At 39.0% G+C, this 26733-nt stretch overlaps 1 protein-coding gene across 6 annotated transcripts in view; it reads left to right on the plus strand.

Moving 5' to 3' along the window:
* Nucleotides 1-25167, plus strand: part of MLLT10 (MLLT10 histone lysine methyltransferase DOT1L cofactor) — a 122667-nt gene extending 97500 nt beyond the window's left edge. For 4 of the 6 annotated variants that reach the window (XM_054060109.1, XM_054060111.1, XM_054060107.1 and 1 more), the window contains 9 exons: nt 3405-3522; nt 4854-4926; nt 9403-9557; nt 11351-11539; nt 11950-12038; nt 12164-12525; nt 19048-19150; nt 19940-20152; nt 23532-25167. In XM_054060109.1, the coding sequence (XP_053916084.1) occupies nt 3405-3522; nt 4854-4926; nt 9403-9557; nt 11351-11539; nt 11950-12038; nt 12164-12525; nt 19048-19150; nt 19940-20152; nt 23532-23600 (1371 nt within the window). In that variant the 3' untranslated portion in view covers nt 23601-25167. Of the gene's footprint in view, nt 1-3404; nt 3523-4853; nt 4927-9402; nt 9558-11350; nt 11540-11949; nt 12039-12163; nt 12526-19047; nt 19151-19939; nt 20153-22372; nt 23509-23531 lie in introns of those variants that run through there. The other 2 variants (XM_054060110.1, XM_054060108.1) reach the window with 2 other exon arrangements.
* The last annotated feature ends 1566 nt before the right edge of the window (nt 25168-26733 follow it).

The raw sequence follows: 26733 nt of genomic DNA on the forward strand, positions 1-26733 counted from the left end.
CCTAAAAAAATATTTTAAATATTGAGAGGGTATTTGTATATACGAATTAAATTTAGTTAACTTGCACGTCTGGTTCTTCAATTAGAAGAATCTACTTTCTTGCTGTAGAGGAAGTGTTATTAAGCATCAATTAAATATCAATCATTTGTTCTTATTGCACCTGGGCATTCTGTGAATTACAGTGCATCTTCCTCCTGTGCTGCTCTGCTGCTTATTGCTTTACTGATTTATTGAACATGCCATAAATGAAAGCAGTGTATTATATACATCTAGGCAGCCTTAAATCCTTCTGCAAAAATCTTTTCAGGAAAATTTGCTGCCTTTTGGAAATAAATACTTAACAGTCTCTTATTTTATTAGTTCATACGTTTTGATGCTGTATTGTGTTGACTGTTTAAATAGAATCAGTTGAAATAAAGAATGCTACAGCTTTTAAAAGTTCTGCATTTTAGAACGTGTTTCAGTCCTGTGACCTTAATATGTATTGACAGGATTATTGCGCATTTTTAATAAATGCTTACTGCAGTGTGTTTCAACTGCGAGTGAAACGTGAAGCTCCTATTTCACGTTTAAATAATGTAGCACTCCTCCACCTCCTCTACTTTCCTGTCAGATGAAGTTGTCACATACATAATAAAGCTTCACAAATCGTTGTTCTTGTCATTTTACATTGCCATTTTAAAAAAGTATTTTAGATGCTTTTATTTACCTCCAGTTTACTTGGACAATTTTATTAATGTGACTTTTCCCTTAGAGTCTCATGGGATACGATGGCACTAGAACTTCTGTATTTCCAACTTGTAGGACACCTTTAGTATTATTTTGAAGTATAAACCAGGGGTTAAGTTTAGGGTGAACCAAGACTTGTGAAAAAACTCAAGTTCCTAGATAATTGTTTAAATCATGCCAAGTCTTTTGATCTGTTACATCAACCCACTTAGCAAACATTGTTTAATTCCTTTGATGTCTTTTGTTTTGTGATGTGATAGTTACTCAACAGACTTTAGCAACTCCTTTCAAGATTCTTAGATACTTTTAGAAAGTTCTTGAAGCTATTTGGGCATGTTTCTGTCAAATAAACGTGTATTCTTCGAGCTGATTATAGCTGCCCTGCCTCCATAAATTAATAGATAGTTGCTATTGTACAGTTTTAAGCAGCCTTGCAGTGAATTATACAGCGAGAGTAAGTATAGCAGCCTCTGTGTAAAAGGTGAGCAGCATGCTTATTAGAATTAATTGAAATCTTGAATAGAAATATTCTAAAACTAAACAGAAATAAGACCTGGTGCTTGTAGTTTGGTTTTTTTTTTTTTTTTAAAGCATGAGCTGTATTAGCAGAATTCATAACCTCAGCCACTTTATTTAAGTGAAGCGTATTTACTTTTTTAATTTTGCTAGTCTTGTCTTTTGGATATGGAAACAAATAATGGTCGAATCTTGTAAGGTTTCTTCAGTGAAAGGATTTGACAAAAAGCTACATTGATTTTTAAAGTTTGTTTTGTTTCTGAGAGGAAAGCAACTGACGATTGCTTGGGAATGATAATAGTTTACCTGGAATTACACTATAGGTGTTTATTAAGGGAAAATAGCAGGAGTCATGCAGTATTGCTGCCTTCAGTAAGTGTCACAATACCAGTAAGTACCGAGTTTCTGGAGGCTGTTAAATACCTGGGTAGGGGGAAGTGCCTGTGTTGGTTTTAAAATTTGCAACTAATTCAGACTAATTCTGCTGAAGATAGCAATTCTTTCAAAAAGAAGAAATAACAGTCTGATTTGAAGGGAAACTGTAGTTCACTGCCTAGCATTCTTGTGCATACTTTTAAACTAAAAAGCGAACACCACCCGCCACCCCCCAATCATTGTAAGTAGTTACTTGTGGCTTTTTCTAACTTCGTGACAGTAGAAGAATGCAAGTATCAGGTACAATTTCTCGCCAGTATATAGTAAATAAAGCATCATTGAAAACAGTTGTGTGAATTCATAAAAGTCCATTCATCAAGTTTAATATGTTGGCTGAAAGCCAAAACTTAATGGTAGTGTGTGATTCTTTCCAGAGACATAGTTTATACTCTGTAATATTTTGCTGTAATAACCAGTATGTTCCCCCTGTCTCCTGTGTGCAGTTATATGTGTCAAAATGTCCTGCAAATTGAATTCCTTACTGTTCACCTCCTTCTTTTAGTTTTTCAAAAAAGTTTCCTTTGTAAAGGTTGTTTACATTTTCTTAAAAGATTTGTTTTAAACCCCTTGATGGCACAGGTTGTGTATCTTTGATTCCACCCCCTCCCCCACAACTTTTCTTTGTTCTGAAATAAATTTTTATCAGGTAGGAAAATGCCTTTCTAATAAGCAACCACGCTTATTTTTTTTTCTTTGATTGCCTGTCTCTTCAACTCAGCGTTTGACACAAATCTTTTCTTCGAAAGGGAAAAAGCATAAGCAGCCAAGGAAGAAGGTATTTTTATTGCGTTGGATTATGCAAGATTTTGGCCAGCCTCCTTAGCTTCATCTGTTTAAGGGTTCATTTTCGCTTGTTTGGCACAAGTCCCAGCAGAGACCTTCAGAATTGTGGTTAGCAACATGAATGAACACAAACTTTGGGAGCTCTTCAATAAGTAGAGCTGGCCCACTGCCAAAAATACAGTTCCTTATATGGGGTCAGGGCAAAGCCGTGATTCGGTGAGCCCCCCATTGTATAGAAAACATACTTGTAATGGCTGTTTGCGTTCTTTAAAATAAAAACAACACAAAACAAAAAACCACCAGGTTTCCAAGTCTATCAAAATAGGAAGTAACAAAATAGTGTGCAGGTTTTACTAATGACTGAGTCAAGCAAAGGAAATATGGCTCTGTGTAGTTAAACCATAGAGCTGAAAGTTGGACCTTTTGACCTCCACAGCCGGCTTGTGATGTAAGGAACCCAAGCATTTGTGAGACATCTGTTGTCTACCTGCCCTTATTTTGTAAATGGTTTAATAAGATTAAATAATTAGTAGGATAACCACATGGTTGTTATGCTACTAAGTCCTAGCACCGGGTGCGTACTTCAGGATTGCAGGGAAGTCTGCCTGTCTTGCTATGTGGAGCTGTTTTAAAATACAATTTAGGTATTTTTAATTTTTGCTGCAGTAATTTTTTTATTAGAAGTTTTTTTCACTAGCAGATCTTGCCAACAACAAGTAAAACAATTTAAAACCTGATACATTTTTGAAGTACTGGAGTTCTCTTTCTGTACTCACAAATGGAAAATAGTATGTTTTCTTTTAAATGCATTCGTTTTTTAAAAAAATATTGAACTTAAAAAATTAGTAAATGTGCATTAGGAAAGCTTATTTAAAATATATTTAGCATTCCTCCACCTCTTAAAACTTGAATCCCATTATTTTTAAATTGTTTTCCTTCAGGCAAACACCCTACCTGGATCTTCTCTCACTCTGCCTCCATCCCACATGTATGGCAATAGGCTGAATCCAAATTCAGCGATGGCAGCACTTATAGCTCAGTCTGAAAACAGCCAAGCAGGTAAGCTTCCTCCTGCCCATGTCAAACGTGCAACTTCACAGACATAAGCATTTTCAAAAAGATTGTTAAATTTTATTTTTGAACTCTGCTTAGCATTTGGTTATTAAATGTCTGTATAAAGTTGTTATATGTTGGAAGTAAATTCTCAGTTGTCCTGCATAACAGTGTAGGTTCCCCCTACCCCCCCTCCTTTTTTTTTAAGTGTCTGAAATGTAAATGTTTAAGCAGAGCCATCAGCAGGCAGGAATGCAACAATGTCTCCTGTGACTTCTGTGATTGATGTGTTCGAATCAGAGCTCTTTGCAATGAGAGTAACAGAGCTCTGGGTTTTGTCGTGCATAGTTTAAACCTCTATTTGCATAATTCATGAAATTGCATTACATACAACTTGGTGTGAAAGAGATCCCGTTAGAGAAGTTCTGCAGCATTTAATAATCTTGTGAATATTTACCGATTGGCATTTCATACCGTTTGCTCTTCTCTACAGTTTTAATGAGCCACTGGCTTTGCTTTGTTTCATTCCCTCCGTTAGGATTTGTTGACATGTCGTAGTAGTCATGCCTGTTTGGGGGAAGGGAATGAGTTTAGCAGTTTACCAAGAATGGATCAGTCATGTCTTTGCCCTCCAAGAGGTCGGAGGTCGCTTGACTCAGAATAGGGGGAGGGCAACCTTGAAGGGGGCAGATAGGGTTATTTTATTGAGAGGCCATAGGGAAAATAACCCTTTTGAGTCCTTCCAAGCAAAACGTTTTCGTATATTTAATGAGGCCTTTTTTGTTTGTTTTACTACCTTTTTAGCAAGGGATTTTTCCTATGCTTCTGCTTATAAATAGGAATTAGTGAATTACACGCTTTCATAAAGTTTTCAGTAAATTTGCAGAATAATGTGTGCTTGTTAGATGGTGGCGGTAAGTTTAGTACGTTATATATTTTATGGGTTGTTTTGGGATGCAAAGTGTTAAGAAACCACGGAGCATCAGGATTTGCTGTGATAAGCATACAGATTAGCTGTCCACAGCTGTGATTCATTACTTTCACCGTAGAAATTAAAAGTGGCTGAGGGGAGGGTACTGCAAATGCAAACCACGCTTCTGTGCTGTAAAACTGAAAGGAATGAAAGAAGTGAACATAATCCATGGCCTGGTACAGCCTCAGAAATGTGTAAGGACAACACCTTACATGCTACAGTTCAGCAATCTTAAACTAGTTACGTATTCACTCTTCAGAAGTAACTACCGATAGAAGTTGAGATTTAAGGTTATTTTTAAAATATCTACATCAGCTTTAAAACGAAGAGTCGATTTATCAGCTGTGAAATATTTACACTGCAGATCAAGATCTTGGAGATAATAGCCGAAGCCTTGTTGGCAGAGGAGGTTCACCCAGAGGAAGTCTCTCACCACGGTAAGCGTTATTTACATTGGAGATTGCAGGCAGAGGAAGTGTTTCAAGGTTTGGAAGCTTCACTGTCTTTTTACTAGTAATACATAAGTGTTTTAAAAGCCTATATATATATATGTCTGTATATGTACATACATTTATTTTTGTGTAGATCTGTCCATCTAAAAAAAACTCCCAGTATGTCCTGATGGCAAAAAATATGCTAAAATTTACTTTTATATCAACCAAAATTAGGTATTCAAATGAAAGACTTGACTTAAGAAATGGAGACTTGTTTTAAAGGGATTTATCTATTATTTAATCCACACGTACTTGTCTCCTCAGATTTGTTACTATAATCGTATTTTTAGTCATATTTGCAAAAATTCCAAAATCCTACAGACTTAAAGATTGCAACAATCACAGGAATAAGATGGTCTGAGAAGTTAAATAGCAGTAAAAAATTCAAACAAATATTTTCCTCCCTTTCCCTTACCCTTACCACTTCAAATATGTAACAGTTCCCTGGGGGGGAAAAAAAGTGCTTTTTTTTTATTCTGCTGCAATTCACCTCTTCTGCAGAAGTTTGACATAAGAATTCTACTGGGTTGTATTGCATTATTTTCTGCTGAAATACTTGCTGTTAAAATTTCAACATTGTGTTTTAAATACTTCAGTAATATTTTCTGTGTATATCAAGAGAATCTTTGTTTTTAAAGGACTTTATTTTCTATACTGTATCTCAGATGAATTTGATTTTTATAGTGTTATGACTGTATTTTTCACTTGGGGACTAGCCATGAAGATTTTACCTTGAAAAGAATTTTAGAATAGCTGAAAAATAGTAGTTACACAAATACAGCATTGTAAGAATGAATTTGATTGTTATAGCATGTTTATTACAGTAATTTATAGTAAATATCCTCAAATTATATAATTTAGTGTACATGCCTGATGTTGTTAATCTTGTATTAATTAATCAAGAGACTTCTTGTTGAATGGGGTGAGAATATCCATTACTAGGTGTTATTACCTAGTCATGAACTGTCTTTTAAGCGTTCCAATATGTGTTGGTTTTAAAACAATAAATAAAGAATTTACAAATCAGTTTGGACTGTGTTCTCAGTAAAAATACATTTATTTACATTAGTATATAAATTTTTATATAAATCAGGAACATGCAGACAAGTAAAGGAAGAGGCTTTTGCAAAGGGAAATGTTCAACAATTAGGAAATTCCAGAACTTTTGTTTATATATCAAGTAATCTTCTCACGCATGCGTGCTGTGGTAATTACAAGTTTTAATACCTTCTCAGTTAAAATGCAAAGGCCTGGTCTTTTTACAATTTGTAGTAGGCCATGGTAGTTTTCAGGTTGGCTTTAGGTAGAATATTTGGGAAGCTAAACTTCTTAAACATGATGCTTCTATGGGGTGTGGAGTGTATGTTCAGGGTGCGTGTAGCTTCGCACTTACAATGTGGTCACATTTCAGTTGGTTTTGATGGGGATGGCAAAGGAGCGCTTTGTCCACAGCTGCAGAGTTTCCTTCAGGGTATGGAAGCTGTATCACTTTGCAAAGAACAGAGAGCTTTTGCTTGGCAGTGGAGTTGTTAAAAAACAATTGAGGAGGAAAAAAGGGAAGGGTGGAAGAGGGGAGAAATCAGTGCTGTAGTTCCAAAACTGAAAGATGGTTAAAAATTAATCTGAAATACCTATCGTGGAAAAAATTTGGAAAACTTACCCATTTAATTAAGTTCTGTAGTCAGCAAATTTTGCCCCTGATACATCTGATTAGAAAGATCACGCTTATGTTGACATTTCTATAATGTGTAGGTAACTTCCTCAGTTCAATACTTAAGTAAAATCTGATTTCTTAAAATATGATTTATAGTGAATGAAAAGCTAACTTCAAAAATCTGCAATCTGGAAACTATGCAACTCTGAACGTTACTTGCTTTATCTTTTAGAGTTGTTTTTCTGCAAGTTTTGACTCTCTTCCCTTTGAAGGTTATGAGATTCATAAATAACACAGTTTGAAAGAACTATGTAATTTTCAAATAGTTGCTTAAAATAAAAACTCTTGCAGAAACAATTGTTTGCTGTTCATGATGCAACCAGTTGCAGCTTTTCAGAGACAACCTGTGTGACTCATGAGCTGTATGGTCATTTCAAATTCATATTGTTATATGTTTTTACCCTTGTATAACTGCAGTGTTTTATGTGCAAGCTGTCATATTTAAAGTTTTGATATATATGAAAAATATAAATATACCTGGTGTACGTGAGCTGCCTCCATTTTGCAAAGGAATTGCTGCTTTTCCCAAGGTAGCTTTTAAACTTCTTTTGCCCCATACTTAACCGTAGACTTAAAAATGTGTTGTGTAATACCTGCATTGAAATATGTCTGCATGGCTGTACCTAAATGCACTATTGCTTGATTAATTCTATAAGAATACGAGTTACCGTACCCCAAACTTTAAAAAACCCAAACAATTGCTTGTGAAGGTAAGCAAGGTATGAAACATGAAACAAGGGATTCCTAACTTAGTGACAGCATTGGAACTGTACATACGGCACATTTATAGTCCTATTGGAAACTATGTTCGAATACTATTTGGGATAAGGATTCAACCCTGATATGCAGGAACCAAATTGTGTCTAATAGATGAGGTAGGGGTTCAGCTGGAAGGGGATGGTTTGACTGGTGTTGTAATATACAGAAATCTAGATTTCTTTTTTCTCCTTCTATACAGACTTCCAGTGGAGGATTGCAGAGGTTATGGAGTCATATGTTGCTTTGTTTCCACCCTTGTGAAATTGATGGGAAACAGTCCCTAGCCCAACAAGAATTTTGTTGGTGATTTATAATTCAAATGGTGCAATCTGTTAGAGTAGCGTTATGCACCCTTCAGAAGTCTGCACACAGAGAAAGAAGTTGTTGTGGGTTTTGTTCAGTGGTTTTCTGTATGTGTTTTCTGGTTTTAGGTATTTTTTTTTTTAAGTGTGGTGTTTGTGTGGAGTGTAGTACATCTGTTCAGAATTTTTCTGCGTAAACCTTCCTTCTTATCACTTCTGCACTCTGTGTAAACAACAAGTTTTAAGGCTGCTTTTGCCATGTCTGTGCTGAACTGTTAAATGCTGTTGAGTTGTCATCTCTTGTCAAAAAACACTACCTTGGTTACCCATTCATCCGGGCTTTTTGTTTTAACAAGTGTTTTTCTTCTTTCATCATGTATGCAAAAGAGGAATTATTTATAAATACTTACAGAGCTCTGAAAAAAATACTTACAGAGCTTAGATAAAGCCTAAAAATTGCTTTGCTCTGGTGCCTACAAAATGCTTGACAGTCATTAGGTAGCTAATGTGCTGTGACTGCTTCTTATTACGGTAATCATAATTAACACACTGATTTCCTGAGCCCTATATGTTGTCCTGTATTGAGACTCTGGTGGTCTTGTTGATAACTTGTGGCTTGCACTACTTGTCAAACAGTACAGCGGAGATCCTGTGATGGTACCAATAGTTATTACCTGCAGTAATAACTAATATATAATAATCTGAATGTGGAGTTGATAAACATAGAAAGCAAGAACAAACCAAAAAAAAAAAAAGCCAACCAATTTTTAGTGGGCTTTGGTGTTGTTCTTGTGTGACAAATGGGACCATGCATACAGGAAGCCAGAATCCGAAGTCCGAAATACACTGAGCATCAGGTTTTGCACAGGTTAAATTTTGCCCCATCCAGTGAAAACGAAACCTTCTTGTAGGACCTGAGGGAGACCCAGCTTTCTTAGTGGCTATGGGCTGAATATTTAATTTTCTCTCAAATGAGAAAAAATGTGGCAAAAGGATTATTCTTTGAACTGTGTGTGATCATGTGCAAAAAAGGAAGTCTGTTAAGTGTGCATAGGACAGGCAGAGGATGACTTTAACTTTCATTGCATCCATTGTGAAATAATGTTACGTAGTCCCTCAAAAATCTGGTTTGACATGAGTCTTTCTAGAACAAGTTAGGCAATGGAATTGTATATGGGCTTTCTATGTGGAAATACCATTACTGTTTTTAATTTTTTTTACATTATTTTTATTTTCCCAGTTTTCTCTAGGAAAGGTTTGAAGATATATATATATATATATTTTTTTTTTAAGACAGATTCTGTATGTAGCCACATACAATCGTTTCCTGCTGTAGAAGCATGTGTTGTATAATTTAATACAATGCTGTTTGTTGGTTAGGTGTTATCTTAGTCTGTATGCAAGAAGAGGCGATGTGCTTTCTCAGTATAAATTCTCACCCTGTTAAATACTACATCTTTCTTTTACTAAAGCCTTGGTAGTGAAAACCAAGAATTCTTTATGATTTTAATGAATTAACTTAGTCTTGGAAGTGTAAGATATGTAGGTGCTAAGGGCAGGTATAAGGTAAGAAACTAACAGCTTTTGCAAATACATTTCCTTCCGTACTTTTCTTTAAATAATAAATTGCGTTATTTTCAACAGATCCCCTGTAAGCAGCTTGCAGATTCGCTATGATCAATCAGGGAACAGTTGTGGGGAAAATTTGCCCCCAGTAGCAGCCAGCATAGAACAGCTTCTGGAGAGGCAATGGAATGAAGGACAACAGTTTTTATTAGAGCAAGGCACCCCTAGTGACAGTAAGTACTCACATTCTGTTTATTACTGCTTTTGTTAATGCTTTTATTCAGAACTGCCATTCTTGTCCAAGAATTAAAAAAATCATGTTTTCTGCTGTACACAGAAATGTAACCGTAGTGTGTAACAGTTCTTAATGCAGCACGTGATGTAAAGTAGGTACAGAAGAGTTTTCTACAATTATCTACATTTTTATGGATGGGGAAACTGTGTCATGCAAGAGGAAGTGCCTGACAGATCCAGCTGGTCAGTTACAGGTTTTAGAAATGAATTCTGGACTCTTGGATCGACTACTGTAGCAAGCATAGCACAGTTTTCCTGTTTGCTTGAAATTGTTTGGTAGAAATTGGCATGATAATTTTTTTATTGTTATTTTTTTTAATTCTAAACTGTTCTGTTGCTGTTTTTAAATACAAACGTTAGGGAGGAGTCCTACTGGGCTTTCGTGTCTTTATTATGTTCAGTGTTTGTCATGAAATTCTCAAAGCGAGCAAATCACTATTTTCTCAAGTTAATAGAGTGGAATAGTCCAAGAATGAATATGTAAAAAGCATAAGTGATGAGTAGAACACTTGAATCTCCGTATTCAGCAACGTATCAGTATCAAACACAGTTGACGGAATAAATTTTAAAAAATATTTTTTTAATGCCAGCTTGGTTGTTGTATTTTATTGAACATGCTATTCTTCTCGTTGGTAGTGTAAAGTGGTATTTAGTTGGTATTTTTATGAATGGTATCCTGACAAAAATGCTAATTGTGAGGAAATTCATGCAGGGATAATCCTTTAAACATGATAGCTGGAGGACAGGTTTAGCTAAGTCTTATTGCATCTCATTTGGGCTCACTGAGGGTTCCTTTGTATGTTCTTGAAGAGTAGGGATAAAAGCTAAATCCTTGGGAAATGACCAGATGTGCGTATACCAGTAGACTTATGTCTGTAGTAGGCCCAGAGGTCATGTTAAACAAATACAATTTAGAATTAAAAAAAAAATGGCTATCCCTGTGGCTTTACAGTCACACTCTAGGACTAGTTAGGAATTCCAAGTTCTGAAGACAGATCGGAGTTAGAGAAAACTGCTTGGTAAAGATCAGGTTAGTTTAGAAGAGGATGCCCTTTTTCTGCACAAAAAGGGGTGGTAACTGCAGTGCTCACACAGTGCTCCCTGCTGGGTGATTTGTAGATCGCTGCTCCAGGCAATTGGGAGCTGCTCCCAACAAGGTGTGTCCTGATCACTCCACGTGGGTGACATTGTTTCCATTGTTTCTGTAAATTTGTGATGCACCAGTACAGGGCGTTAAAGCAGAAAAACTCCCTTTTCACGAGCTTGCTTGTTTTACTTAAATGTTGTTGGTTGGATACATATTTGCCAAACTTTTTCTGTTTTGATAATGCTTAAAATTTCTAATACTGCAGCTGAAATAATTTTTTCCCAACTATGCAAATAACTAAAATAATACTGTTAGTTTGAGGGTAGGTTATCATTTACTGCTGTTTGCTTAAAGTGAATGTCAGCCCTAATGATGTGACTTTATCTGTGTTTAAGCCAAGGTGCAAATATATTGCAAAATTACTATCATATGCTATGTGCTTTTCTCTGCATTTCAAATAACTCAAAATTGATCCTAAACCTTTCCACTTAAGTCCCATTTCTATAATGTATCTCTCAGTAATAATTGTATTTATATTTTCACGTATGACCTAATGATACTCTTAAATTGTAATACATAAATTAAAGAAAAGATTGTTATTCGTTCTTTAAACGTGAAAGATAATACATGCGTTTTTTGCCTTAGTTTTAGGAATGCTTAAGTCATTGCACCAACTTCAGGTTGAAAATAGGCGATTAGAAGAACAGATTAAAAACCTGACTGCTAAGAAAGAGCGACTTCAGCTACTCAATGCACAACTTTCAGTGCCCTTTCCAACAATAACTTCAAATCCTAGCCCTTCTCATCAAGTCCATGCCTTTCCAGTACAAGCAGGTATGTAGAGGAGGATATTAAAATGTCAAAAGTATTTCGAACATGTATTTATGTGAAATACTATTTCACCCACCTATGCCATTGATGGGAGATGGAGAGATATATGTAGGATGAATATAGACTTAAGTATTTGTTGGTATGTTTAGATGTTTAAAAGTCAATTGGAAGGCTTACATGAACGGTTACTACTTGTTTCAGTGTAGGCTCTTTTTTAATCCAGTCTAGAGCACAGCTGTTTGAATCTATTGATTCACCAATTCTGTTAATATTTTACTGTTCAGCAATAATTTTAAGGTTGACTTTACCTTTTCTGTGTTTACCTCTGACATTATTTTGAAATAATTATTCTGAATCTTTTTACATGCTGCAGAAATTTAACCACTGTGTGTTTTTTGATATAATTACTTTAGCACCTAGCACTGACTCCTTGAACAGCAGTAAAAGCCCTCATCTGGGAAACAGTTTTCTACCAGACAATTCTCTCCCTGTATTAAATCAGGTAATTTTGATTTATTTCTTCTAAACTTAAACTTGTTACAAGTTAACTCATCATAAGTCTTGCATTGTGCTGCTAGGTGAAATTTTATGCAGCTGAGGAGGTTTTGTTGTTTGTTTTTACACCAGGAGATAACCTCCAGCGGACAAAGCACCAGCAGTTCATCAGCTCTTTCCACTCCACCACCTGCTGGGCAGAGTCCAGCTCAGCAAGGCTCAGGAGTCACAGGAGTTCAACAGGTCAATGGTGTGACAGTGGGGGCACTAGCTAGTGGTATGCAGACTGTAACCTCCACCATTCCTGCAGTGCCTGGTGTGGGTGGAATAATTGGAGCACTGCCAGCCAGCCAGCTGGCAATCAATGGAATTGTAGGGGCTTTAAATGGGGTAATTCAGACCCCAGCAACAATATCACAGAACCCTTCTCCTCTCACTCATGCAACCGTGCCACCCAATGCAACGCATCCTCTGCCAAGCACATTAAATAACAGGTAGGAATTTGCTGATTTTTTTGTTTTTCCTGACAGTACCTGCTGCTCTTCAGTTTAGCTATATTTCTGAACTTTCTTATTCAAAAGGTACTGTTTCTTCCTTAGCCTGTAATTGTCAAACTAGGTTCTGCTCCTGATCTGTGAGTGAAAGTAAGTAGGCATTTAATGGAAGCATGAATAGTCAAGTTAAAGGAAAGATGGTTTCTGTTTAGCTTTTGGGAATCCTAGTGTCCGTTTATTCCTGTTTTTTAATCAAGTCACATTCCCAAACAAATGTAATTATTTAAATTTGCTTCAGTTCTTTTTCTAGTTCAGAAAACAATATTCTTTGTCCTGCCAATTGTTCTTCCAGGATTAGAGGAGCACTGGAAAAGCTACCATTTGTTGCAGTAAGAAGGGGGGAGGAGGAGCAGCAGAACAGTATACAGTCATGTAATTAAACATGTAATAGGCATAACCAGAGCAGTAGTACAGTTGCATGTTGTTTTCAGTTCTCTGCATCTGACACCAAAGACAACAAAATCAGCTTTTCAAGTGGTGATCCTAAGGATTTTTAAATGCATTAAAAAATCCGTGTTTGAGTATTTGTAACAGCCCTTCCCCAAACCCAGATACCCTCAGTAGCATAAACTGCTGCTGCCTGAGCTAGCTGCAAGGCAAATGGTAACAGAAGGACACAGCTGCTTTCCAGGAGGGGGAACTGGCTTCTTGGGCTGGAAGTATTTTGGGATAGAGCAGAGCCTAGGCTAACTCATTCTCCCTACTCCCCTTCCCCCTACCACTTGTATTGTCCTTCACTTAGGAAGGAGAACTGTGGCTCTGTGTAGAAAGAAATGTCTGAAAATAGGGAGTAGATTACTTGTCTTTAAGCAGAGGGTTTTTTTTTTTTTTGAGATTGTGCTGGATTACGCGCGAAAAAGGTGTATGTGATTGGAATGATGCAAGAGATCCCTAGTTTTGTTGCTTCTTTTTCCAGTTTCTTTCCTTGTGCATTTGGCAGCTCCTGAATATTCGTGTACTGTATCATTGTGTGGCTTCATAAGGCTCATAAAACCTGATACTTTCAAGTGTATCCTGTTGGTTTGATGTGCTATTATACTTTTACAGAGGAGGTTACATTTTTTGTGGTTTATATCATATGAACATAACATTTCATAGGTTAAACAAAAGACATTTTCTTAATGAAAAGTCATCTTTCTTGAGTATCAGAAATCTGCTGAAGACACAAGAATTTGCATTATTCTCCCCAAAAGTGTGTGGAGGAGTGAGAAATTAGTTAGACAAAATCGATAGTATTAACCAGTTGTATAATGATTTCCACTTTTCAGGTAATGCCAAAATGTAGTGGTCATGCTGCTGTTTTCTCATATGATTTATTTCTGTCTCTTTAGATTACAGAAGTTTTTGAGTGTTTTTAATATCTGTCTTAACTGCTGCAACTCTTGAGTGTGCAGCTTAATAGTAGATGACTCTTGTTCATGCAGAATACTGCAGCTACTATCTTCTTTCATTCTAACTTTATGTGTAGAATGGAATACCCCACTGATTCCCTGTTTTCAGCTACAAGCTTATGATGTGCATCTCTGTCAGTATTTCCATTTCTCTGTTTCTGTTCTTGCGTGATCTCTAGTAATACCAATTTAAAATTAATGTTTCTATTAAATTTAAAAGTGCCCTTTTCACATAATTCTCTGCTTTATTGAGCTCATCCAGATGATTTACTGGGCCCCTTCCTTTTGAGATGTTTCACAATTGCTCCCATTTTCTGTGAGTTTTCACTATTACTAGTTGTATATTTAGAAGGGAAAAAGTCCAGTTTGAGATAGCACTATTGCTAATTAGTCCTGATATGATTATAGTGATGACATGTACATTCCTCATTCCTGTTTCTTCCACTACAAATACTTCAGTAAAAATATGGAGAAACTTCTGTTACTGGAAGTAAATTGTGAAGAGGCTCTGGGAGGATTTTGAATGAACGAATAAAAAAAAAAAAAAAAGCATTTTCCACTGTTAAGATTATTGCTTATTGCTTCTGGAACTGTATGGGACACCTTTTGTTCCTGCCACTCTTGAGTTCAGTGCTGTTTCAGTGGCAACTAGCTGACTGTTTCTTTAATGTTAAATTCCTCTAGGTATTGCTACTCTTTGAACTGCATAGGTGGGTAGGTTAAGTGGTAGGAAGCGCAGGCAGGCATGGAGATTTGCTGCCATGCTATTGCAAGCTCTCTGAACCAGGTCAGACTGCATGGTGGTGATCAAGTTTGGTGGTGGTTTAAATCGGTATTCTCAGGAAAGCCACATGAGAACCGAGCCCTACATTCTAACTTCGATGCATTATTCTGTAATTAAAAGACTTCCCTGATGTTCCTGTAAGTTATTACTTACAGTAACTTCCTAAGTTTCAGAATCTGCTTGGATAGTTTCCTGTGAGAAATAGCTAGATTATTCACGAAGACAGGAAGACATCTTTATGCACATTGTCTTTGCTCATGTGAGTGCTTTCGCTGTCAGACATAGGGAGGTGAAAAGACACTGATGTTCACATTGCTGCTTGAGAGAGTTTCAAATTGTAGGTAAAAGAGCTTACATTCATTGGGCAGAGAAAAATATGTGATACTTTTCTGGGAAAAAGATGGCTTGATACTGTAGCAGCTGGGACATTAAGTAATTTGAGGAAGGAGATAGGGTTGTTTCTTTACATTCTCATCACCAGAGAAGACTGTAGGATGGAGAGTTTCAGACTGATCAGGTACCTTTTAATGAGTAGCTAAAAAGGATTAAATTCACATTCCAAACTGATCTTGTTTAGCAAAAGCTCTGCAGTGAATTCCAGTGAACTGCTTCTTCTGTGAAGCTCTGGGTGGTGTGACATTTTGTCTTCTGCAATTAGGTTTTGTTTCTAGACACTTAGATCTCAGCTGCTTGCTGAGGGTATTTTCTTTCAAGTGCCAGCGTAGAACAAGAGAGAAAGGCAGAGCGGATAAAGGTAAGGGACAACAACAGCAGAAAAAAGAAATGCAAAGGTAAAACATGATATAGGAAAAAAGAAAGTATGGGATAAAAGAATGAAAAAACACCAGAGAAGATTAATTCCAGAACAGAAGAATACAGAAAAGGTGAGGCAAAAAGAGAACGAGGAATAATGATTATATTAGTTAAACTGAAAGTACTTTTTTTTTTTCTCCCCAGATGTTACAAGTATTTTTGGTTTAATTGAATTTAAAGCTGTTTGAAGGAATTTCCATTTATCGATGCACATGCACAGCTCTAGCTTGTGTTAGACCTGAGTTTTGCTCAGGAGGAAAACCTAGGGGTTTCCTTGGATAGGGGAAGTGTTACCTCTGCTTTCACCAACAACCAAATATTGCTAGCTATTATTGGGGAATAGGTAGAATGATGTTACCCGTTTTGTCTTCTGTCATGTTAAAATCCTTGGTGGGTGTGCATCTGGAATATTATGTTTCAGAAAAGGGTATAGTATAAGGGAAAAAACAGTTGTACAGCAAGAATAATCAGAGGGAAAATGGCTTGCACAGGACAAGGTCAGTAGAATTGACTTCTTGGCTAGGGAAAAAGACCATTGACAAGAGCTTTGAGAACCAGGAGAATTGTAGAAGTGGTAATAATGAATATTGTGAAGTAGATGATGGGAAATCATAGAATCAGTTAGGTTGGAAAAGACCTTTAAGATCATGAGTCCAACTGTTAATCTGACACTGTTGAGTCCACCCCTAAACCACATCCCTAAGCACCACACCTAGATGTCTTTTAAATGCCTCCAGGGATGGTGACTCAACCACTTCCCTGGGCAGCCTATTCCAGTGCTTGCCAATCCTCTCAGTGAAGAAATTTTTCCTAATATCAAATCTTAACCTCCCCATGCACGACTTGAGGCCACTTCCTCTTGTCTTATCACTTGTTACTTGGGAGAGGAGACCAGCACCCGCCTTGCTACAATCTCCTTTCAGGCAGTTGTAAAGAACAGTAAGGTGTCCCCCTAACTTTCTTTTCTTCCAGTTCCCTCAGCTGGTCCTCATAAGACTTGTGCTCCAGACCCTTCACCAGCTTCACTGCCCTTCTCTGCATGCACTCCAGCACCTCAATGTCTGCCTTGTACTGAGGGGCCCAAAACTGAACACAAGGTTTGAGGTGTGGCTTCATCAGAGCTGAATACAGGAGGATGGTGACTTTTCTAGTCCTGCTGGCTACACTATTTCTGATACAATCCAGAATTGCTCTTGGCTTTCTTGGCCATGTGAGCACACTGCTGGCTCATATTCAGCTGGCTGTTGACCAACATCTCCAGGTGCTATTCTGCCAGGCAGCTTTCCACCCATTCTTTCCCAACCCTGTAGAAGTGCATGGGGTTGTTGCAGGACCCAACACATAGCCTTGTTGAACCTCTTAGAACTGGCCATGGCCCATCGATCCAGCCTGTCTACATCCCTCTGTAGAGACTTCCTTCCATCTAGCAGATCAATCTCCCACACAACTTGGTGTCATCTGCAAACTTACTGATGGATTACTTGATCCCCTCTTCCAAATCGTTAATAAAGATATTAAACAGGAGTGGCCCCAACACTGAGCCCTGGTGAACACCACTTGTGACCAGCCACCAACTGGGTTTAACGCCATTCACCACAACTCTCTGAGCCTGGCCATCCAACCAGTTTTTTTAGCCAATGAAGAGTTCACCCATCCAAGCCATGAGTAGCCAGTTTTTCCAGGAGAATGCTATGGGAAATGGTGTCAAAGACTTTACTGAAGTGCATGTAAACAACATCCATAGCCTTTCACTCATCCACTGTGTGGGTCACCTTGTCGTAGGAGATGAGGTTAGTCAGGAAGGATATTCCTTTCCTAGACACATGCTGACTGGGCCTGGTCACCTGGTTATTCTGAATGCACTGCACAATGACATTCAAGATGATCTGCTCCATAACCTTCTCCAACACTGAAGTCAGGCTGACAGGCCTGTATTTCCCCGGATCCTCCTTCTGTCCCTTCTTGTAGATAGGTGTCAAATTTGCTGACCTCCAGCCAACTGGAACCTCCCCAGTTACCCAGGACTGCTGATAAATGATGGAAAGTGGCTTGATGAGCACTTCTGCCAGCTCCCTCAGAACCCTTGGGTGGCTCCCACCAAGCCCCATAGGCATCGATTTCCCACCACTGCCCATCTGAAATAAGTGGTCCAGCCAAGCACGTGTTTTTCCATAGCATTGAGGCTGTCCAATGAAGTATGAAACAAAGTTTATTTATTACTTGCCCTGTCCCAGCAGTAGAAAATGGTGATGCTGTGGGCATTTTCATACTGGCTGGTTAATAAAGTGAAAGTCAAAGTGACGATGGAGCCAGGTTGCAGTACGCTAGCTACCGCAGAAAGGCAAGATAAATATTATGTCCCGAAGAGCTAAATGGTTGTAGCCTCATTGTGCAGACTTGTGGCTGATTTAAATTAATTGAATTTGTTACTACCAATCACAGCCAGCAATCCAGTCATTCTTTTGGTCATCCTACGCACACCTTCTTGCTGGTACCAGTGCTTGTGCATTCATACAATAACCTCATCTACATTAATAGATGGTCTTCCAGTTTGGTATTGTCTTAGGTTTCAGCTCAGTTCCCATGAGATGCAGCTCATTGTGCAAGAGCTGGTGCGAGGAGAGCACAGAGATGTCAGCCGAAAGGGACATACTTAGCCTTTCAATAGCAGGGTAAGCCTGTGTGAAACTGCACTTTAATAACTCAAGGGGTATTTTAAACTAACACTGGTACCGAAAGAGTAAATCCAGCTGTTGTCCTGGTCTTCTGTTCCAAAATCTTGTTCGTGATTTTCGTCTGGTGTAGTTCGAGAAACATCTTATTTCCAGGCCAGTTGTCAGCTGGAAATAAGAATGAGTTCCTTGGCCAGTTTTTTAAATAGCTGTAGAAAATTTTATGTAGGCGTGGAAATAGGGAACTAAGTATTAGGCAAGTGGAGAGGCAGCCCGCTTCATTCCACAGCAGGATCAGCTGGCTGCTTCATGGCTGTGGATGTATTTGCTAAATGACGTACAAGGTGTAGGCGATAGTGGTGGATTTGAGCATTGCAAAAGATAAGAGTTTGAAGGAAACCAAGATGAAGTAAATGCTAGTTAAGTAATTATTAAAGGCTGGCAAGAGCTGTCTTATATTATAAAATCTAGCCTTTCTGTATAAGGCATTTGAAAAAAAATGTAGAAATGGTAATTATTACCTCAGTTTAAAATAACGTGCATGTAGTACACTTACCTAACAGGCAGGATGTTGCTGTTGCTCAGCAAAAATTAAACTGGGGATGATGGTGGTAATGTCTAGGTATGTATCAGAAAATGCAACTGGACAGACAGACTATTTAATATTTGGCAGTATACAATCAAAATGCTGAATAGGGACTGTCTACATATATACATCTTTTCTGTCTTTGAATGGAAAGCTGAAGTAGAAAGTTCCCATACTTTCATATAAACTACAGTATTACCTTGTCAAATCTTGCAGTGCCTCGGGATTAGGATTGCTCCCTGACCAACAGAGACAACTTCTACTCCATCAACAGCACCAGCAATTTCAGCAACTACTAAGTACCCAGCAACTCACATCAGTAAGTTTTCCAGTTAATCATGATTTATTCCTCTGTTGTAGTCTAAGGTATGGATCAAATCCTCAGCTATAAAACATAAATATAAATACTATGAATGTGTTTGACTTGATGTTACAGGTTTTGAATAATCTTTTAGTTTTTCAGTTGCTTCAACCTTTGTGGGTGATAGCCATGCTAAATTACAGGATATTACTGGGCTGTGTGTAGTGCTAGAAGAATGTTTCTTAGTGCCTTCAGTCTCATTTTGTCCCGTGTAGAAATAATGGTGTGTATCTTCCAGCATCAGCTGTGGGTGGCAGTTGGGGACCATATATGGATTCTAACAATATCCTAAGCTATACTTTGATTCCACTAGGACTCTAGCAAAAGATTTTTGGGAATCATCTCATGAGCTGCCTTTGCTCTCTACCTTATGGTATTCGTGTAGGCCTTTAGGTAACTGGCTTAACTGTTTGGGTTGTTAACTGTGTAGTTTTAGTGCTTTGACCAACATGGTCTGATGCTCTTCTCAGTTTGTTTCTTCTGATCAAGGCCTGATGAAGCCAGCAGGCTTAGCTGAACTTCTACTGAGCTACCATTTTCAGAAAATGTTAGGAAATCAGGACAGGAAATGTTAGGAACATCAGGAAATGTTCCTTCCCTTTCCCACTGTCTTATGGGGCTTTATTAACATGATCTAAATTAACTAGGATTAGGTTAAGGGTTTCACTGACTGAAGATCTGAATAAGCAAGAACCCAAGGAGGAGCTATTTTTCATTATCTATTGTTTTTTCCTCTCATTATTCCAGGAACAACATCAGGCCCTTTTGTATCAATTAGTACAGCAACAACATCACCACCACCAACACCATCAGTCTGAAGTACAGCAATTGCAGATTACTGGAGGAGCACAGATACCTATAAACAACTTACTTTCAGGCACACAGGCCTCACCACTTAATGCAGCTACTACCAACCCATTCCTTACAATCCATGGAGATAACGCAGCTCAGAAGGTGACAGTAAGTATTTCTCACCTTATTTTCAATGTAGTACCTCTATGAGGTAACTAAAAGATAAGAAGCAAGTTATATGCTTGTATTAACAATTCAAAGAGGGTGATTTTTTTTTTTCTTAATTTTGTTTATTTTAGTTTTCTTGAATCTTGGGCTGCACTTAATGAGGTTCAGAACTCTGTGAAACTTGTGGTCACTTACACCTAACCTGTCTGCTGCACATGCCTGCTTCCCTAGATCAGGACACCAATCCAGTGGCCCTTGCCTTCCTCTTGTGATTACAACTGCAGCCACAGTTCTCCTCACTCTACCTTTTCCCCCAGCTTTGTGCCCACTATTTTGTAGATCATACATTTTTATCACCTTCCTTGAAGAGTTTGTCCTGGCCAGGCCTCAGGCACTATGGAGGCAGACAGGAGTTGATGATTTGGTTACTGAGAGATGAAATGTGTATTAACAGGATGCGCTGCATGTAGCTTGGACCTGTTGTGGGAAGATGAGGCTGTATGGCTTCTTTGCTTCATAGAGTAATAAACCCTTTCCTAGACAGAGAAGGAAACAGGACACGTTGTTTCTGGCAAAGTTGTTTCTTTATCTTCAGCATTTCCCATAACCTCAATCCCAAACATAGGAATTCTTTCTTCAGTGAGTCAGAGAAAAGATGTTATTCTCCAAGGGTCATACAATTAAGATAAGAGAGGGTGAAGGGAAGGAGCATGTGGAACTTGTAAAAACAAAAGCTGAGTAGAGCAGGAAGAAAAAGTTCCAGTATTCCTTGGAGAAACTATCAAATGGCTGTGGTTGCAGAAAAAGAGAAGCTTGTCAGCAACAGTAGGTGGGGAGAGTCTGGATATCGGTCCCTTCTCTGCTTCCCGCCCCCGAAGCCTCCAGCTACTTTAGGGGTGCAGTGGTGAGGAAGGACTTGAGCAGCTGGGCTCTTGTGGTACTTCCCAAAGATATGATGAGGGACAACATATAATGATGAATTTTCAAGACAGTTTTCCTGGAAACAGCTTCCTTCTATTCAAAAATTAAGCTTTGTGCGTGGTTGTTATCACTTTCCAGTTTAGTTTGTTGTTGCAATGTCATCGTAGTGCAGTCTGCAGGACTCTGGTAAGATGCAGTTCTTTCCTGGTCACTGACTGTTAGAGCAGAAGCGCTCCAGCGTGGGGGTTTGTTCTGTGCCTTGCCTTCATTTGGAAACACTCACAATTTGTTCTAGTATGTTCTAACTAGATCTCCCTTCATTTTCTAAAGATCAGTAGTGAATGGAAATGAGGTCCTGTATCTGGGTTGCATCAGAACAGTCTCTTCTATATGTGACCTTACTTGAATTTCTTGAAATGGCTCTTGCTAGGGTTGGGCAGCGTGACCGGGCAGCACGAATGTATTTTACAAATATGCTGTTTCAGTTTTAGTTCTTTCTCTTCTAGCAGTTAGCTGTAAACAGTTCTAGGAACTTGCAGAACAGCTTTTGAAAGAACCACTTAGAAATAGATTTATTTTGAAATTGCATTTACTTTCTTTCAAAGGTTAGAATTGAGACAGGTTGCGTTGGATTGTTGAACTATTTTACTCCAAAAAGAATTTTTAACAAATCCTTCCTCTATTTGCAAAAAGTTAGAGTGTTTTAACCTCATTTCCAGTTGGAACGGATTTTTTGAAGCATTTCTGGGCACCCAGTGACTGAGATTGCTCAGTCCTGTTCAACACTCACAGGAACTGTATTTGTGGCAATTTATGAAAGAATGATAATGATGAAAGGGGCAAAATGGAAATTATATTTCTGTTCCAATGGAGAAGTGTAGATGTTGCGCCTCTCCAGTGGGTAAAACATAGCAGCTATTTGTCTTGACCATCATGGGGTTCTCAGGAGAGACCAACAGCTGGGAACAGTGAGTCTTCATGTGAAAGAAAAATAAGTGTTTTCTAATGCTTGCTGTGATGAGTTACTTCAGTGTAGGATTATTGCTTTTATAATTCTTCCCTTTCCCACTCTTTTAGTCTACAAGATGTGTTTGTTCTTTACGGTGGAGAAGTTGCTATTAGGTTGGTGCAAAAATAATAGCTGTTTTTGTCATTGTAAACTGTGATGCTTATTTTGGATTAAACTTATTTGTGTTCACAAAACATACCATTTTAAAGCACAGAAGTCACTCTACTTCTTTATTAATGGTTTTGTTTTCACTGTTAATTTCTTTTTTATATTGCATTGTCAAATTAAAGATGGAGAAAAAGCAAATTCAAGCAATTTAAATATAACGCAGCAGAAACTGGGAGCCGTATCAACCAGGCATTGGGCCGAGGCACTGTCAGTGACAGCTCAATATCGGCTCAAAAATTTTTGCGATGGAAATGAGAGCCATGAGGTTGAGGAGGGTTGTGGAGGTCCTTCTGTGATGGACGACAACCAGTTGAGGACTAGTATCGAAGCGGACCCATGCAAACCAACTCCAGATGTTGCAGAAGAGCTAAACATTGACCATTCAATGGCTGTTCAACATGTGCACCAAATTGGAAAATCAAAAATCTTGACAAACAGGTGCCTCCTGAGCTGAACAATTAAAATAATTGCTTTTACATCTGCTCTGTACTTCTTTTGTACAACAAAACTGATCAATTTCTTGATCACATGTGACATGTGATGGAAAATGCATTCTATACAACAGCCAGGGGTGTTCTGCACCGTGGCTGGACCAAGGTGAAGCACCAAAGTGTTTCCGCAGACTGAAGCTGCATCAAAAGAGGATCCTGGTCACTGTCTGGTGGTTGGCAAGTGAAACCATCCACCACAACTTCTTGAGTCCATCGCGAAGCCATCACAGCAGAGTTGCTGGAAAATGACAAAATGCACTAAGAACTGCAACGTTTTATGTCCAACACTGGTCAATCGAAAAGGACCAGTTTTTCTCCATGACAACACCCAACCTTGTAAATGTCTCTGCAACCCAGTCTTGCAAATGACTGCAGAAGCTTCATGAACTGTGCCATGGAACTCTTCCCTCACCCAGCTCACTTGCCAGACCTCTGCCCCACCACTTACCACATTTTTAAGCATCTCCACAACTTCCTACAAGAGGTTTTCCACAACCAAGCAGCAGCTCAAAAAAACTTTGAAGAATTCATCTGTTCCAGAAATTCTATGCTACCAGAATAAATAGACTTGTTTCTTATTGGAAAAAATGTGTAGATTCTAATGAGTCTTCTTTTGATTAATAAATTTTATTCTGAGATAGACCGCTTTAGAAGTTGGTGGTTAAAAAGGAGGTTATTTTTGCACTAACCTAATATTTAGGTAGCTCCAGTAAATGTGCCTCATCTGCTTTGTCTTTTGTACGAACTTAATTTTACTTAACTCTGTATTTTATAATCTGATTTTTAGAAGTATTTTCTCTTACACAGAGGCTCAATGATAAAACTGGACCAGTTGCATCAGAGAAGAGTTGACATTTGACTGATGCTTGAGAACTGCATGTCCTGCTGTTATAGCACTTCATCGGGCTGCAAACTGCAGTTTCCCTTTCTGCAGACTGAAGAAATGCAACAAGGAATTCTTACTGCACAGCAAAAGGTTAATAATTTTCATAAGGACATTTCTGGTAGACTTTGATTTGCTTTCTTGTTGCACTAAAAAGGATGTACTTTTTAATGTTTCGGACTGTGAAGTAGATAAAACTGCAAACCATAATTATTTTGTCAATATGATGGTACTAAGTACAAAATCAGCCATAGAAAAACACATACTTGACTTTTCAGTCCTAATCTTCTAAATTTAAAGGCTCACTAACTGTCTGCAGTCAGGTATTACTTGGTTCCAGAGCAGCAGTTTTAAAAATCAAACGGGCCTCAGTCCCAGCCAGTCTGATCTTGTGCTGCAGCTGCAAAATCTCCTGGACAAAGCTCGTCTTCGCAGCCTGGACTTGCTGCGTGTTGGGTTTTTTCCACACCTGTTCTGAAACCTGACTCGTAAGTGAATCCACTTCTGAAGTTTTTATTCCTTTAAATTCCTGTTGTTACATAGTGGGAGTTTTTCCTGAGTAGGAATTGCAGTATGGAATCCAAAGTTTATCAATTTTGGTGTAGGTTTTAGAGTTCTGAGGTTTTTAGAGGAACCAGTTTGGTTCCAATGACAAAGTTTTCTTACCAGATGAGAAGGCCACACTGGGAGAAGAATGTGTAGTGTTTGGCCTCAACCAAGTGCCTGTTGCTACCTCCGTTCTGTCAAAATGGCTGCAAACAGCTGACCATGCACTAGACGCGTCCTTGTTAGCAGCGGGAATATCCTGTGTTGCACCAGCAGCCTTGTTCTGCCTTCCCTAGAGGTGTTTGTGCCACTGTAGAGAGCTCAGGCAGATCCTTACCTGGGTCGCTTTCACTAATAAATTACCAAAAAAGTGAGTTAATGTTTCCCACTCAAATTTACTGGTGGTTGAACCTGGTCAGCTTGCGTCACACCACTTCCGACAGCAGCTGATTTCATGGCGTGAGTCTATGCAGTACGGTGAGGGACAGTTCAAAGGGGGTTGATGACCACTAATCGCTATTAAGGTGGGAATTATTAGAGGAAAAGACCCAGCGGTAATTAGACCTCCACTGTGGACTTATTTGGAAGAACATGTTAATTCTGCAATATGTTTCTTAGTTAAACATTGCACAGTTCTTACCTCATTTCTGTAAATAAAGTTTTGTGAATCTGTTTTGTATTGTGAAGAATTCATAAGAAAACATTGATATTTTGATTTGTAATATTTCTAATTAGTAGATTTAATTGAAAAAGTAAAAATAATTTATTTTTATATGTTCCGGGGAATTTTTTAAAAATGTCATAAATCACTTTTGTAGATACTTTACAAAAGTAACCCAGTGGTTTATTTTACTTGCGCAGCCCACTGGTGGATATTCTGTAACGATTTGTACAAAAGGGGAGAAGGAAACGTGCTGTTATTTTGCCTAGATGTAAAATTCCAAGTGTATGAAAAGATATGTACAAAGCTTTTGTTAATAAACTTTATTAATGCTTAGCGTCGTGCTCTGCTTGTGTGAACGTCAGCCTTGGAGCAGAGCCGACGGTGGCTGTTCCCATCTCCCCGCGGGCGGGAGCTCAGCTGCACGAGGCCACGAAAATCGATTACAACAAACTGTAAGAAACTTTCCTCATGTAACTTTGTTGTCAGGAGGCAGCGGAGCAGCTGCTGTGCTGCTGGGGTGCTCCTGCCCACCAGCTCTAAAGGTGCAGTCGTGGCCCCTCTGCAGCGCTCTGGGGGCAGAGGGTTTGCTTTCAGCCTTCCAAAAGAACTCGCTGTGCAAGTAGTGGAGGAGGAGGAGCTAAACCCACCTCCATGGCTTTTCAGGAGTTTTGGTTGTTGTCCTTGAGGGCTGGTAAACCCACAGCTGAACTCTTGGTCTGTTTCCCAGGCAGCAAGGAGGAACTTGACCCTTCCCATACTGTCCTTGAAGAGAAGAGGTGAGGTCTGTGGCAGACAAGGATATGTTATGGCTCCCTCATGATTTTCATGCCTGTGCGTGTCAGGTGCGGCCCCTGGCTGAGCCCAGCGCTTGGAACGAGCAGCGAGAAGATGTATATTGGTTCTGCCTCTCGAGCCCTGAGGACTGAACATTTGCGTGTTATTTTCAGATGGGGAAAATGAGAGTCCTGAAAGAAGACGGGTAAATGAGCAGGCTCAGAACTGACCCAAGGGGAGTGTGGAACATCCCCTGGCAGGGCTGAGACATTGCCTACCACCCCCACCCCCCCAACGTGCAGAATGGGCTCCTCTGCATTTCTGAAGTCTCTCTACATTCTAGGGGTGGCTGGAATGTTTTATGCTATAAGACCAAGAGGCTTGGGAGACGAGTTGAATAGAGGCATTTCTGTTGATGGAACCTATGCACTGTACAGCTGAGCTCTAGAACTGGCTACCTGCCTTCTTCTGGTTCCGTTGGGCAGTGCCTCTTAGTAGTGAGAAGGGAGAGGAGAGCTGGAACACGCTGGGCCACCAGACTCGTACTCCACGCTGCAAGAGCTGTAGGTGAGAGGGAGAAAAGCCCAATGTGCCCACCAGCATGAGGCCACCAGGCCCGAGTCATGGACCGGAGGGTTACGTTACTGTTTCTCTATTCAGGGAAAATCAGCAGTAGAGAAACAGAAAGGACAGTTCTCACATCTCAACAAAAATCCAATTCATGAGCTCTTTAAGAAAGCGACCACATCATAGTTCCCGTGAGGGCCAGATGCAGTCAAAACCAACCTTGTTTCAATGATTTTGCAGATCCCGACATTGAAGACGATGTTCTGTGGCTGATTTGGCACCAGTTCAGTGGAAGCCGATGCCACCATCCTTGTGGAATACTCTGATGCCAAAGCGGCCCAAGCTGCCCGCAAACGTGTTGGGAGCTGCTCTGGGTTCAGTGCTGTGAGGGCAGTCCAGGCTGACTGTGCTGCCTTTCAGAAGATTTCTGAGGTGTTAAGAGGCTTTTGAAGTTTCTGCTGTTTCTTTCACCAAAATCCAGCTTTACTGGCACCAATGACAATGCACTTTCCGGCTTGCACAAGGCAGCTAATTCTGGACAGCCTGTGACAGCTCAAA

Source organism: Cuculus canorus, chromosome 2 (genome assembly GCF_017976375.1).
Source record: "Cuculus canorus isolate bCucCan1 chromosome 2, bCucCan1.pri, whole genome shotgun sequence".
Lineage (NCBI taxonomy): Eukaryota > Metazoa > Chordata > Aves > Cuculiformes > Cuculidae > Cuculus > Cuculus canorus.